At 43.4% G+C, this 15,119-nt stretch overlaps 1 protein-coding gene and 1 non-coding gene across 10 annotated transcripts in view; both read left to right on the top strand.

Annotated features, from left to right (window-relative positions):
• The window catches only part of LOC118369141 (actin-binding LIM protein 2), a 121,731-nt gene that overhangs the window by 71,165 nt on the left and 35,447 nt on the right, over nt 1-15,119 (top strand). For 8 of the 9 annotated variants that reach the window (XM_052495759.1, XM_052495756.1, XM_052495753.1 and 5 more), the window contains exon 2: nt 732-881. Coding sequence is in view for 8 of the 9 variants with exons in the window: in XM_052495756.1 (XP_052351716.1) it covers nt 732-881 (150 nt within the window). In the remaining variant the exon portion in view is untranslated. Of the gene's footprint in view, nt 1-146; nt 267-731; nt 882-15,119 lie in introns of those variants that run through there. The other variant, XM_052495754.1, reaches the window with a different exon arrangement.
• Nucleotides 6,613-6,668, top strand: LOC118369313 (U7 small nuclear RNA). Its single transcript, XR_004822553.1, has one exon. It is a non-coding gene; the product is annotated as a U7 small nuclear RNA (small nuclear RNA).

Genomic DNA, 15,119 nt, shown 5'->3' with positions numbered 1-15,119 from the left:
GGTGTCCAAAACAGAACCAGTTTGACGAGAGAGAGAGAGAGAGAGAGAGAGAGAGAGAGAGAGAGAGAGAGAGAGAGAGAGAGAGAGAGAGAGAGAGAGAGAGAGACAGAGAGAGAGAGAGAGAGAGAGAGAGAGAGAGAGAGAGAGGTGGAGAGACAGAGAGAGAGAGAGGTGGAGAGAGAGAGAGAGAGAGAGAGAGAGAGAGAGAGAGAGATGGGGAGTGCTGATCAGTTGTCCGTATTGGGATGGGATGATGACTTGTATGGGTGAGTATGCGAGCGCTTTGTGTCATTATAAATGGAGAAGGGTGAGGTGCTGAAAGACGTAAGCTCATGTTGTATACTGTCCCACGACTTTGTATGGACTGAAGTTATCAGGCTTGTCTCTGTGTTTGTCACTGTAAGACATAGTTACTTAGGCTAATTGATGCACCAATTATCTGGTCATATCTTTACCACTACTCATAGACATACAGTACTTGTCATATATCATAACAGTACATACCATGTGCGGGCCTCCGGGCTGTTTGAAGTTTCTAACATACTTATTTAATGAATGTGTGTATGCAGTGTGTGTGTGTGTGTGTGTGTGTGCCTGCCTGTGTGCGTTTTGCATGAGTCATGAATGCTTTTGTTCACGAGTATGTGTGTGTTTCTACATGTGACATCTCCAACAAATGCATGTGTGTGCATTTTCTATCTAACCTCGGTGCCGCTCTCCGTTTCTTTCAGTGTTTCACCAGCAGGCTGTCCACAGCCCTCTGGAGCAGGGGGTCAGCAGCAGCAGCTCCATCCCCTGTCAGAACTGTGGCAAGGCCTGCAAGGGAGAGGTGCTGCGCGTGCAGAACAAACACTTCCACATCAAGTGCTTCGTCTGCAAAGGTACGTCGGCCTTGACCCCTAACCTCTTGATCCAGTCATTTAGCAGACACTCTTATCCAAAATCGACTTAAAGGAGCAATTAAATCACGTCAAATCAAATTTATTTGTCACATACAAATACATTTGATTTGATTTAATTTAATTGCCTTGCCTTGCATAAGGGCACATTGGCAGATGTTTCACCTCGTCGGCTTTTCGAACCAGCAACCTTTCGGTTACTGGCCCAATGCTCTCACCAGATACAGATACAAGGACACACAAAGACTGCTGACTAGTTATCATGAGCACAGGCAGTTAGCTACTGGGTTTCCTGCATTCTTATGGGCATTGGTTATAGCAGGTGCAACATACAGTCATCATGTTTGCTACCGTATCTCACTCACTCACCAGAGCACTACCATAGAAAACAAACAGGCTAGGTTAGATAGGGCAGGTCAAAGCAATCAAAGAACAGAAGGATCAGTGTTTCCTGTTTTGTCTCTTTTAATGTGTGTCTGTGTGTGTTTCCGTGTGTGTGTGTGTGTCTGTGTGTCTGTGTGTGTGTAGCTAAAGAGTTGGCTGCTGTGATCTCATATTCAGCCCACTCCTCCTTTCTCTCTCAGTCATCTCCATTGCACTCTGTAAGGCCCCAGTCTTTCACTAGGGGCTGGTGTCAGTGTGATGTTGTTATGAACACAAGCGGGGTTGCTAGGAAACCAGCGGGGTCGGGACAATGTTGGGCACTTCCTTCAGTTTATCACGTTTATTCTTACATCAGTGTGTAACGCCACTGGACCCCCCCCCCCAGTCTCTTGTCGTGCTTGTAAACAAACAATTATGTGACAGGTGAAGTTAAGAACGCGATACTCTTTATCTCCTAACATATTGCGCAAGTTGACTACAGGTATTTGCTTAAAAAGTCGCGGGCAAATATTCAAATGTATCGAAAAACATCAAAGGAATAGTTTCAACGGTATTGAAAAACCATCCCGTAGCTATTTCGGAATACCCCAGTATATACTGTATACCGCCCAAGCCTACTCTCCATGTTTAAATGTTTTTTCCCTGGTTTACTGATTCATAGGGGAAGTCTGGTCCGAGGGGAAATGTGCTAAGTGTGAAGATTCTTACACCTGCAATAGTATTTTATTACATTTTCTTTAGCAATTCCTACATTTTCCTCCACTTTATGTTTTTGGTTTATGCCTGAAATACAGTATGTATTCATGTTTTGCTCATTTGTCAGTGTGGTTTCTCATAGGAAATGTATGAGGCTCGTTAATGAAATGTAAGGCATTTAGAGGGCGGTATTAATACCCCTTATAGACTCAACACTGACAGGGAGAGGCACCGAGGGGGTTCGTCCACACCCCAATCCCTTAACCACCCCCCAACCCCCTAATGACAAAAAAACTAAACTAGAGTGTTTACCGAGACAACACCCAGCTGAACCACCCCCATTATCAGGAAGCCTTATTTTGCCCTTCCCAGAATTCCACTGCAGGAATGCGATTTTCCATCTAATTGTTGGATTTATACTGCCAGAATTCTTCATGTATCCTGAGGTATGGAGGGTGGGGGCCCGTTTTGACGATAAACCTCCAGATGTTGTGGACTGAGTGTACTCCAGACCTTGAGGTAGAAGTTACTCTGAAGTCCAGATCTAGGAACAGATTACCCTACCTCTAATCTTAACTTTAACCATTAGAGGGATGAATAAACATCTGACCCTGTATCAGTGGTTGGAGGTAACTTCAACCTACTCTGGCTCCAGCCACTTTATAGGCTGCAACAGGGCCGTATCAGAAAACCATCAAAGACTCCTCAGGTTGACCTGGAGGAGAATCAACCATATCAAATATATGACCTCCCTGTCTGCTTATCGCTAATTAGAGCTACCGCGAGTGTAAGCCAGGCGGCTAACGGTGCCAGTTCTGAAGGGGAAACCATTAGCGCATTGCTAGCCAATTATAATTAGCACTATGCTACACAGGGTTAGTCATTTAATGTAACCCCCCCAGTGGCTCTGGTAGTCTGATATCATCAGGGCTAGGAGTGGTAACACAAAACACAGCCTCAGATGTAGCCCTATGATGTTTAATCATGTTACATTTAGCTAGCTAATTCACTTTATGCTAGGAATGCTATGAAGTGTTGCTAGCTTTTGTTGATGCAAGAACTCTATCTGTCACATAGTGTCCTGTTATGTCGGATTTTATGACACCCAATTAATTAGTTAGTTAGTTGAATCAGCTATGTCCAAATACACTGAAACCGTTGTCTGGCAGAACATTGAGGAGATTTTTATCCCTCGCCTGTTTTTGTTCTCATGGAGGATGATAACATCACAAAAGCATTTTCACACAAAGGGGAATTGACTACTGCCAGCAAAACTGTGGACACCCGATCTTACTATACAAGCTTACAGGCCGGTGAGCATTATACACATAGACCTATGGAAAAACAGTCAACTGTTAGCTATATCAGCTATCAATTTCATTATTAACCTATCCAAATAGATTCCTTCCTGGAACTATTGGTGTTGGACAGTAAACATACACGGACAACCACATGTTCCGGGGTCTATTTGACAGGGGGGACAATGGCAGCTGTTTTAGATATTCTCAATGGGGGTGTTGGCTTGTGTTTGGCCTCTCTGTTCTCTTGTTGCTTGACCAGAACCTTCGTAGCTCGGGTGCTTTTTTTGTTGTTGTCACTCAGGGATTGGACAGTGACCTCACCCCACACTCACACATACCACCAACGCCCTCCTCTGTCAGAACTTGAAACAGGCCCAGGGTCTAGTGCTTGTTCCGTAGGGGTCCTTCTGGGCCAGGTCTAGATTTGAATGGAATGTACTCATAGGGATAGTACAGTAAACACAGTCTGTTGGGTAGGGCCCAGAGGTGTTCCTGTTCAGGACAAACTAAGCACCTTGAACATAGGCTACTGTAGACTAAAAAAACGTCACGTCCTGTTCTATGTCAGGGCCTGTGAACGGAGAGAGGAGAAAATCCGATGTACAAACATGATGTAATACGCCGTGGGAACGGATAACAGACACAGACCCACGCTAGCTTGCCTCTCTTACGTTGTCTTAGTAGTCTGCGAGCAGTTGAGCTCCACCGAGTGGGAGCAAAGTCTCACCTTGAAGTGAGTTTCTGTTTCTCATGTCAAAATGATCGACCGTGGACAAAACAATCGACCATAGACTCTGCACTCCAATCCCCACGTAGCATTTTATTCTGTCAAGGACACACACGCATGTCCACTCATACTACCACCCAGGCACACACTGTAAAATACAAAGGGGCTCTTGCAAGGGACTGCCAGCAAGGTCACACACAGACATATCGGCATACACATTGCACACAGTACATACTGTATATATTTAATAGCAGCAGCATATTGAGGCTGTATGTAGGGTCACTTGGTGTCTTCAAGACTAATCTGGTTTAACCAGATGTCTGGGCTGGCTGTTGTGTACATTTTAATTTTCCACTGCAGGATCAGGATAGGGAATTAGATTAGCCACAAATTACATCTAAATGACATGCAATTTCATTAGCATCCTGTGGTCTGGTTCTGTTCAGCTTTCAAAAAGGTAATTTGCACGTGCACACACACACACACACACACACACACACACACACACACACACACACACACACACACACACACACACACACACACACACACACACACACACACACACACACACACACACACACACACACACACAGAGGCAGTGTTTCGACAGCCCAGACTATTGATAGTTCGATGTTCGCCTTCAAACAGGCCTCTCCAACCAGGGAATTGTATGCACACAGACCCGGTCTGATTCATTTGTTGATGAGCTGCTCAGGCGTGTGTGCCAGTGTGTATTATTTCCACTAAGGAAAGCTGCTGGTTAGGAAACATTATGAAACATGTCAACGGAGCATTTCAAGACAAATCGGAAATCCCTGAATACCTACAGCAGTTCAGGGCACATATTCATAAAGCGTCTTAGAGTAGGACTGTTGATCTATGATCAGTTTTGTCTTTTAGATCATGATGATAAAGATTATATGGACGGGGTGAGGAACTGATCCTAGATCAGCTTGGTGAATACAGGCCCCGATAGATTAAACTAGTTGGATGTGGAAGTACACCTCAAAGTGTCTTCATCCGTTAAATCCTGTATTATTACAACCCAAGAATTGACTCCGTTTTAAGTCGTAAATCTCACCGTGAATGACCTTGAAGAAATGATACAATAGACAGAGAGGTTTCTTATTATTTCTCTCTTAATTAGGTTTCCAAAATCACTCTGATTTCACATAGTGTTCAGAGGGGAATCCTCCGAGGAGATATTCTGAGTGCCTTTACTTCGTAAGTAGCTTCCATTTCCATTTTCCCTTCATGCTACATTAGATAACCTTTCACAAATGGGATGTTCTGAGGATAGGGAGTTTTGGGCCTCGCAGACGGGCATTAGTCTATTATATTCTGTATTGTATAATAGTATTGTCAGAATCCTGGTCAATGTAGACTCTTGTTGACCGGCTATAAACAGGCAGTATAAGGAAGGGTTAAGGTGTGTGTGTGTGTGTGTGTGTGTGTGTGTGTGTGTGTGTGTGTGTGTGTGTGTGTGTGTGTGTGTGTGTGTGTGTGTGTGTGTGTGTGTGTGTGTGTGTGTGTGTGTGTGTGTGTGTGTGTGTGTGTGTGTGCGTGCGTGCGTGCGTGCGTGTGTGTCTGTGCTAGGACGATAAAAGACAATTCCACGGATAATGGAATTACGCTTTGACTCAGTGTTTTCACATTAAAAGGTCGATGTCCACGCTCCTGCGGAAATATAATTAGCATAATAATAAAAAATACCATGCAACTCTATGCACGAGGACTACTTTTAACAATTTCCACTGGAAAATGTACAGAAACAGATTTAGTGTTAGAACTATGCAAATGCAAACTTTGGTAATGTTATTTTTTGAGTGTGTGTGTCGGAAGGGATGTTTTTATTCATGTAGGCTACATTGTCCTGGAAAATCATTTTAAATGTGGTCACCTTAGTGTGTGTGTCCGGTTGTGGCTCTGTTTATCCCCAGCTTCCTGTTTTTATTCAGCCACCACGAGTCGAAGATCATCTATATTAATGCCTCTCTCTTACACAATGCACCCATACCAATAATTCATGAGACATGGGTCTCGGTGTGTGTGTGTGTGTTTATGTATTGTCTACCTCTAGAGCATCATTCAATTTCTGCTCGATGTCAACGCTCTGACTGACTGGGAAACCCTGGCCTAGCGCACTAGTGGGGCTGCAGCACTATGGAGTAGTCAGGTTGAGTTCCCATGTAAAAAAAATATTGCAGTTTACTATAGAACACTACAGTACTGTAGTAAACTGTAGTATACTTTATAATACTCTACTACACACGGTAGTATCCCTCTAACATAAGTAGTACTTACTATAAAATATTGTAGTATACTGTACAGTAAATACTACAGTATTATATGCAAAAAACACTATAGTAAATACTACAGTAACGTTTGCAAAAACACTACACTTTTTCTTAACTATAGTAAATACTATAGTACTTAATTAGCATATATCCTGCCCATTCCCCTCCTCCGTATCAACATTTGTGCCACCCACAAGTGAGAAACCCACTTGCCAAGTATAAACCATATATTGGGTGCCCCGCAGGTCATACAAAAGAGCAGAAGCTCATAAATATCCATTCAGACCCCAGTTCTTCCTACTTACAGGTTATTAGCTCTTTTAGTATTTCTACAGTAGGTTTCCTCAAAGAGAAGGCCCCCACTTCTATTTCAAAGATAATAAAACAAAAACACTGTCATGATAATACTGTAGAAAGCAAATGTATTTATTAAGCCCTTCTTACATCAGCTGATATCTCAAAGTGCTGTACAGAAACCCAGCCTAAAACCCCAAACAGCAAGCAACGCAGGTGTAGAAGTACTCCCTAGAAAAACTCCCTAGAATGGCCAAAACCTAGGAAGTAACCTGAAGATGAACCAGGCTATTTGAGGGGTGGCCTCTTCTGGCTGTGCAGGTTGGAGATTATAACAGAACAAGATGTTCAAATGTTCATAGATGACCAGCAGGGTCAGATAGTAATAATCACCATGGTTGTAGAGGGTGCAACATGTCTGCACCTGTATACTACAGCCTGCAAAAAACAATACAGTGAATACTATAGCATTTATAAAATAGTATTTCTTCCATGTGGGATTGGCCTAGGTATGGATCCCAAATAGTTATTGAGACTAAGTTATTGTATTTCTCACTCCAGCAAAGTCAGTAGCTGCTTCCTATCCATAAAATTAGGAAACCTAATCTACTGCAACATAATATAACATGGCTTTCTTCTCTCAAGCATTAGGCTACACACCCCTTCCCAGCACTCCAGACTCACAGTTCAATAGGTCAGAGGCCTTTGAGTCACACACACACACACACACACACACACACACACACACACACACACACACACACACACACACACACACACACACACACACACACACACACACACACACACACACACACACACACACACACACACACACACACTACTGGGCATCCAGTTTCCACTAAGCATGCATAATGGAGGTCCCACTGCTTATTTAGCGAGTAACACTCGGCTCACGCTGAGGCTTGAACCCATCTTACCAGTTGGCAGCACTGAAAAATGTTCAATTCGGGCAGCGCGCGTAGTGACACTTCAGGCTGAGGAGTAAGTTTCACACATCCCCATGTGCTACAAATGCTCCGTATTGTAAGTCAATGCCCTATACAGACTAATAATACTAACCATGAGCTAACACTTTCTAATGCCTTCGAAAGCCAAGTCAATAAACAGATTACCGACCATTTCGAATCCCACCATACCTTCTCCGCTATGCAATCTGGTTTCAGAGCTGGTCATGGGTGCACCTCAGCCACGCTCAAGGTCCTAAACGACCTCATAACCGCCATCGATAAGAAACAATACTGTGCAGCTGTATTCATTGACCTGGCCAAGGCTTTCGACTCTGTCAATCACCACATCCTCATCGGCAGACTCGATAGCCTTGTTTCTCAAATGATTGCCTCGCCTGGTTCACCAACTACTTCTCTGATAGAGTTCAGTGTGTCATATCAGAGGGCCTGTTGTCCGGGCCTCCGGCAGTCTCTATGGGGGTGCCACAGGGTTCAATTCTTGGGCCGACTCCCTTCTCTGTATATATCAATGATGTCGCTCTTGCTGCTGGTGAGTCTCTGATCCACCTCTACGCAGACGACACCATTCTGTATACTTCTGGCCCTTCTTTGGACACTGTGTTAACAACCCTCCAGACGAGCTTCAATGCCATACAACTCTCCTTCCGCTCCCTCAAATTGCTCTTAAATACAAGTAAAACTAAATGCATGCTCTTCAACCGATCACTGCCTGCAACTGCCCGCCCGTCCAACATCACTACTCTGGACGGTTCTGACTTAGAATATGTGGACAACTACAAATACCTAGGTGTCTGGCTGGACTGTAAACTCTGCTTCCAGACTCACATCAAACATCTCCAATCCAAAGTTAAATCTAGAATTGGCTTCCTATTTCGCAACAAAGCATCCTTCACTCATGCTGCCAAACATACCCTTGTAAAACTGACCATCCTACCGATCCTCGACTTCGGCGATGTCATTTACAAAATAGCCTCCAATATCCCACTCAATAAATTGGATGCAGTCTATCACAGTGCCATCCGTTTTGTCACCAAAGCCCCATATACTACCCACCATTGTGACCTGTATGCTCTCGTTGGCTGGCCCTCGCTTCATACTCGTCACCAAACCCAATGGCTCCAGGTCACCTGCTAGGTAAAGTTCCCCCTTATCTCAGCTCACTGGTCACCATAGCAGCACCCACCTGTAGCATGCGCTCCAGTATGGTCACTCCCAAAACCAATTCTTCCTTTGGCCGCCTCTCCTTCCAGTTCTCAACTGCCAATTACTGGAACAAACTACAAAAATCTCTGAAACTGGAAACACTTATCTCCATCACTAGCTTTAAGCATCAGCTGTCAGAGCAGCTCACAGATTACTGCACCTGTACATAGCCCATCTATAATTTATCCCAAACAACTACCTCTCCCCCTACTGTATTTATTTATTTTGCTCTTTTGCACCCCATTATTTCTTTCTCTACTTTGCACATTCTTCCACTGCAAATCTACCATTCCAGTGTTTTACTTGCTATATTGTATTTACTTCGCCACCATGGCCTTTGTTTTGCCTTTACCTCCCTTATCTCACCTCATTTGCTCACATTGTATATAGACTTATTTTTCTACTGTATTATGTTTGTTTCACTCCATGTGTAACAACTCTGTGTCGTTGTATGTGTCGAACTGCTTTGCTTTATCTTGGCCAGGTCACAATTGTAAATGAGAACTTGTTCTCAACTTGCCAACCTGGTTAAATAAAAAACACACGCGGTTGACTGTGACATGTTTGTGATGGATTTGATCTCGGAACGATGGCGTCTCTTCTTTAGGGAGTCATTGAAAGTCTTTGTGTTGGGCCTAAATAGCTCACTCCTACTGTGTGTTTCATCCACTTGCCATTTGTGAGAAGGCTCTTTGATTAAACATGGTAGCCTATGCTTGAAAACAGGCTATTGTTCAGTTGACAGCCTTATTGTGCGTCCGGGGATAAAGCACATCCGAACAACACTTGATTGGATTGGATCTGATTCCATAAGTGCAGCAGCAGGCAGGGGAGCTGCTTTGACACATTCAAAATGAACAAAGGATACGAGATAAATGAAGGAGAGATGAGAGGAAGGAAGCTCAACCATTTCCGTTAGTGGAGAGGAGAGGAGCGTACAGGCCACACCCTCTCTCTGCTCTGTACTGAACTTTGGGGATTATGTGATGGTAAACTGGGTTAACCCGTTGCATAATCCACTCCGCTCAACACACCCCGAGAAGAACTGAAGCATTTAGAACAGTCCTTTACGTTCGTCTGATTGAAGATACTGCTTCATCATCATTGAGACACTGATTTGTACAAGGAACCGGTAATCTGAAATGGAAATATGTGCTCAGCGCTTCTCTCCTCTCTTCGTTAGCGCTTCTCTCCTCTCTTCGTTAGCGCTTCTCTCCTCTCTTCGTTAGCGCTTCTCTCCTCTCTTTGTTAGCTTTTCTCTTCTCTCTTCGTTAGCGCTTCTCTCCTCTCTTCGTTAGCGCTTCTCTCCTCTCTTCGTTAGCGCTTCTCTCCTCTCTTCGTTAGCGCTTCTCTCCTCTCTTATTAGCGCTTCTTTCCTCTCTTCCTTAGCACTTCTCTCCTCTCTTCATTAGCACTTCTCTCCTCTCTTCATTATCACTTCTCTCCTCTCTTCTTTAGCGCTTCTCTCCTCTCTTCATTAGCGCTTCTCTCCTCTCTTCATTAGCACTTCTCTCCTCTCTTCATTAGCTGTTCTCTCCTCTCTTCATTAGCACTTCTCTCCTCTCTTCATTAGCTGTTCTCTCCTCTCTTCATTAGCACTTCTCTCCTCTCTTCATTAGCTGTTCTCTCCTCTCTTCATTAGCACTTCTCTCCTCTCTTCATTAGCTCTTCTCTCCTCTCTTCGTTAGCGCTTCTCTCCTCTCTTCGTTAGTGCTTCTCTCCTCTCTTCGTTAGCGCTTCTCTCCTCTCTTATTAGCGCTTCTTTCCTCTCTTCCTTAGCACTTCTCTCCTCTCTTCATTAGCACTTCTCTCCTCTCTTCATTATCACTTCTCTCCTCTCTTCTTTAGCGCTTCTCTCCTCTCTTCATTAGCGCTTCTCTCCTCTCTTCATTAGCACTTCTCTCCTCTCTTCATTAGCTGTTCTCTCCTCTCTTCATTAGCACTTCTCTCCTCTCTTCATTAGCTGTTCTCTCCTCTCTTCATTAGCACTTCTCTCCTCTCTTCATTAGCTGTTCTCTCCTCTCTTCATTAGCACTTCTCTCCTCTCTTCATTAGCTCTTCTCTCCTCTCTTCGTTAGCGCTTCTCTCCTCTCTTCATTAGCACTTCATTAGCGCTCTTCATTAGTGCTTCTCTTCACCTCTCTTTTCAGAGACAGACAGTAGGCCTATTTAGAGTGTCAGCATGCTGGCTGTCCTGCCTGGTTACTGAAAGAGATGTATTACTCTTATTTATTATTACTCAGTCATTTACATTACTTGCCATACTTAGGACTGTTTTTTATTTATTTTCAATGGGTGATGACGGTCAAAATCATTATCTTCACTGTCATATCTTTATCATCATATCTTTATCATTCCCAGTCTTCTCTGAGTCATCCTCCAGCCAACTCCATGTCCTTTCTACTAGGTCACAGGTCACGCGAGGATGTTTGATGAGTCTATGTTGGTGCCAGTGTGTCCCAAACGTCACATTCTCTGGCACCGGGAGTAGAGGCAGAGTGGATAGGATTCTATCTGCTACATACCAGAACATACCAGATCAGAGTCCTGACTACATACCAGAACTCCTCCTTCCCAGGCTAAATCCATCCCCTTAACCTTCCCACCATGTTTGGCCCAATCCCCGTACGGGAATTCTGTCCACTGTTAATGTACAGTGGTTCCTCATTTAAAAGTTGCATCATACCGCAGTATAGTCTGCTGAGGTATGCTGTGATATGTTTCGGTGAGTCGCAGTGCTTGCCATTAATGCTAATTTGAAACACCAGGCGAGGTCTTTGAGCACATCTACTCCATCTTGATATACAGTATATACATCATGACCTATTATAAAATTGTTTAGATTATTATGTGGATTATTATCAAGGCACAAGACGGGAGAATGGTCGTGGACAGGCAAAAAGGTCAAAACCAGATCAGAGTCCAGGAGGTACAGAGTGGCAGACAGGCTCGTGGACAAGGCAGGCAGAATGGTCAGGCAGGCGGGTACAAAGTCTAGAAACAGGCAAGGGTCAAAATCGGGAAGACTAGAAAAAGGGAAATAGCAAAAGAAGTATGGGAAAAACACGCTGGTTGTCTTGACTAAACATACAAGAAGAGGAGAAAATCACAGGAACAGGTGGAACAGATCAGGGCGTGACAGATTATAATAAATTGTCATATTTATATAGGGTTGATGCATTTTCGTCATGGCAAAACAGGTCTGTGATATTGAATTAGACATTTCAAATTGTGGTCTTGTGTCAGGTGAACTGCTGTGTCCTCATCTTTTGGGCTGATAATTTAGTTCAAGCATTTGTTATAAAAATAAGTAACCAAGGGAGCCTTGAGTAATGAAACAATAAATGAACTGCAACATGTTGGCTAAAGCAGTTGCAATCACGAATGCATGCAACTGTTTTTTTCTTGGCTGTACTATTATTGGATTTGTTGTGCTGTTCCAAATAGTCCGAATTTTTTTGAAATGATGAATTTCCCTCTCCCTACTGCCAATCGGCAGATATCTCAATTCTTATTAGTCAATGCCCATCACGTGATCGGGTCCTTCTCACAGGCTTTGCAGATTCGAAGTAGGCTACAAGTGAAGACAGACCGATGCAAAGGTGTGCGTCCTTCTTTGGAGGCGTATATTGAAGATGTTAGAAGAACTGTCCACATTTACTTTTTGTCAGCCAACAAGATGAGTTGGCCTCACGAACAGAAAAAGTACTAGCCTATGTCTATCTACCAACCCTCCATAGTAGAATAGTTGGCCTGTTCTATTGGTCAGTTTGTCCTTCTGTGCGAGAAATAAATATTACAAACATACTCTGGGAAAGTTGTGGGACACGATAGATCCCAAATGAATACAACCACTGTACATCAAATAAAACGTTGAAAAACAATGAGGCTGACGCAACAGATCACAACGTTTAGCTTTGTCGGGTTCTGAGAATATGAAAATATACTTATTCATGCCACTGAGGGAGTGCTGAGGTTTAGAGGGTCTACACCAGAAGTTAATGGTTATCTGTAGGAGGAAAGTATTATTTTGTGTGTACAACAAAGCTTGGAATGTGTTGAGTGCAGGGTAGCGATTACATGTGGCAGGCATTGATGACGGGAGAGAGCCATGGATTGGTGATGGAGGGGGGTTGAGGTCAGGTCAGGTCACCTTAAGGGAGGAATAAAAGTTTATGGCCCATATCACTCGTGTCCTGCCTAGCAGTAAAGAACGATGTTTGTACAGATGAGTAGGAGGAGACTCAGCCTATGAGGAACGGTTAAATATCAGTGCTTGTGTGAAAATGTTTTTGTCTAATGCAGCTGTATTGATCCTCTGGGCAGAATAAACTTGGTTAAGCTTTCCTAGTGCCCGTAGAGTTTTTTTACTCTGAGGATTAGAACCTAACAGCTTCAAATGTTGCTAACTATTAGGCTATTTCTTTACATTATAAGCGCAGCATTGTGCGCACTGCAGTAAGAGCAAATTGCAATTAGCGGGAAAACACCATTCTCAAAAGTGCACCGCAAATGTGAGCGGTTTCATGCGACAGAGATGAAAATATCCTTCAGAAATGTAGAAAGAGGGAAGATCTAAAGATGCAACAACAAGCATGGGTTGTTAATATGACTAAGATTGTGTCTTTGGCTGCTGGACAACAAAATCAAGTTGAGTACGTGAGAGAAATACGGATTTCAATTGCGTTTGAGGAAGTGTTTACAAAATAATACCCATAACAATCCTGTGGTCGAAAAATGGTAAGACATGTCTCGTAAAATGACAAAAAAAAAAACGTCTTGGTTTTAAACAATTATGTCATGGTTAAATAGTCTCAACATGTTGACTGCCTCCAGTCAGATTTCAAGATTGGTGATGTTGTAGTGTGCAACAGGCACTGGCCTGACAGAACAACGGTGACTCAAGTATGTCAACAGAATCAAGCCTTTAGACATTAATAATGGTCCTACATTATATTTTACACACTACTGTTCATAAGTTTGGGGTCACTTAGAAATGTCCTTGTTTTTTTTTAGACATTGTTAATGTTGTAAACGACTATTGTAGCTTTTTTAATGGAATATCTACATAGTCGTACAGAGGCCCATTATCAGCCACCATCACTCCTGTGTTCCAATGGCATGTTGTGTTAGCTAATCTAAGTTTATCATTTTTAAAGGCTAATTGATCATTAGAAAACCCTTTCGCAATTATGTTAGCACAGCTGAAAAGTGTTCTGCTGATTAAAGAAGCAATAAAACTGGCCTTCTTCAGACTAGTTGAGTATCTGGAGCATCAGCATTTGTGGGTTCGATTACAGGCTCAAAATGGCCTGAAGCAAAGACCTTTCTTCTGAAACTCGTCGGTCTATTCTTGTTCTGAGAAATGAAGGCCATTCCATGCGAGAAATTGCCAAGAAACTGAAGATCTCGTACAACGCTGTATACTACTCCCTTCACAGAACAGCGCAAACTGGCTCTAACCAGAATAGAAAGTTGTGCCCTGGTGCACAACTGAGCAAGAGGACAAGTACATAAGACTGTCTAGTTTGAGAAACAGACTCCTCACAAGTCCTCAACTAGCAGCTTCATTAAATAGTACCCACATAACACCAGTCTCAACGTCAATAGTGAAAAGGCGACTCCGGGATGCTGGTTCCACTTCACAATAGGACTCAACTCTGACGGACGGCAGCATCTATCTGTAGTCTAAACTGTGGCACAAATTGTGGGATTTTTTCACACCTCGCCGAGATATTAGACTATCCCTTTGCAAATTAATGGAGGTGTGAATGTTTCTGCTTGAGCATCTCTCTCCTCTTGCACTAGAGTCCTGCATCGGACACAATAATCAGCTGGTGGTGGTCCCGGAGTTGAGAGAGAACTTGGGTAAATACAATGGCGCGATTACACTTGACATGTGGATGCCGATTTTTTAAAAATAGGCTACTTTTGCATTACAGTCCATTACATGAACAAAAGAGTGTTTGCTCGTGGAGAGGGTGCTATTCGCCACGGAGTGGGACAGTTCCCAGCTCCAAACTGCAGATAACATAAAGCCAGCTATTGTGAAAGAATACTTGTGGATCTTGTTGATTTCCTCCATCGCCTCAAAGAGGCCACGCTCGCCTTGGAGGCAAACAAACAGCCTACTCTTCACCTGGTAATTCTGTTGTTCCAAAAGATAAAGCGTCACCTACAGATGGATTTGTGGTGTCAGAGAGAAGCCAGCTGCGAGCCTGCGACCGGGCACAGTGGATGACATCCTCTTCCTGCACAGCAATTTGAAGAGATCTGAGTAATGAATGGACTGTTTTCCAAGTTATTGATTTAGTGGCTTTATT

Source organism: Oncorhynchus keta, chromosome 35, assembly GCF_023373465.1.
Source record: "Oncorhynchus keta strain PuntledgeMale-10-30-2019 chromosome 35, Oket_V2, whole genome shotgun sequence".
Taxonomy (NCBI): domain Eukaryota; kingdom Metazoa; phylum Chordata; class Actinopteri; order Salmoniformes; family Salmonidae; genus Oncorhynchus; species Oncorhynchus keta.
This window is presented reverse-complemented; position numbering and strand designations above follow the sequence as displayed.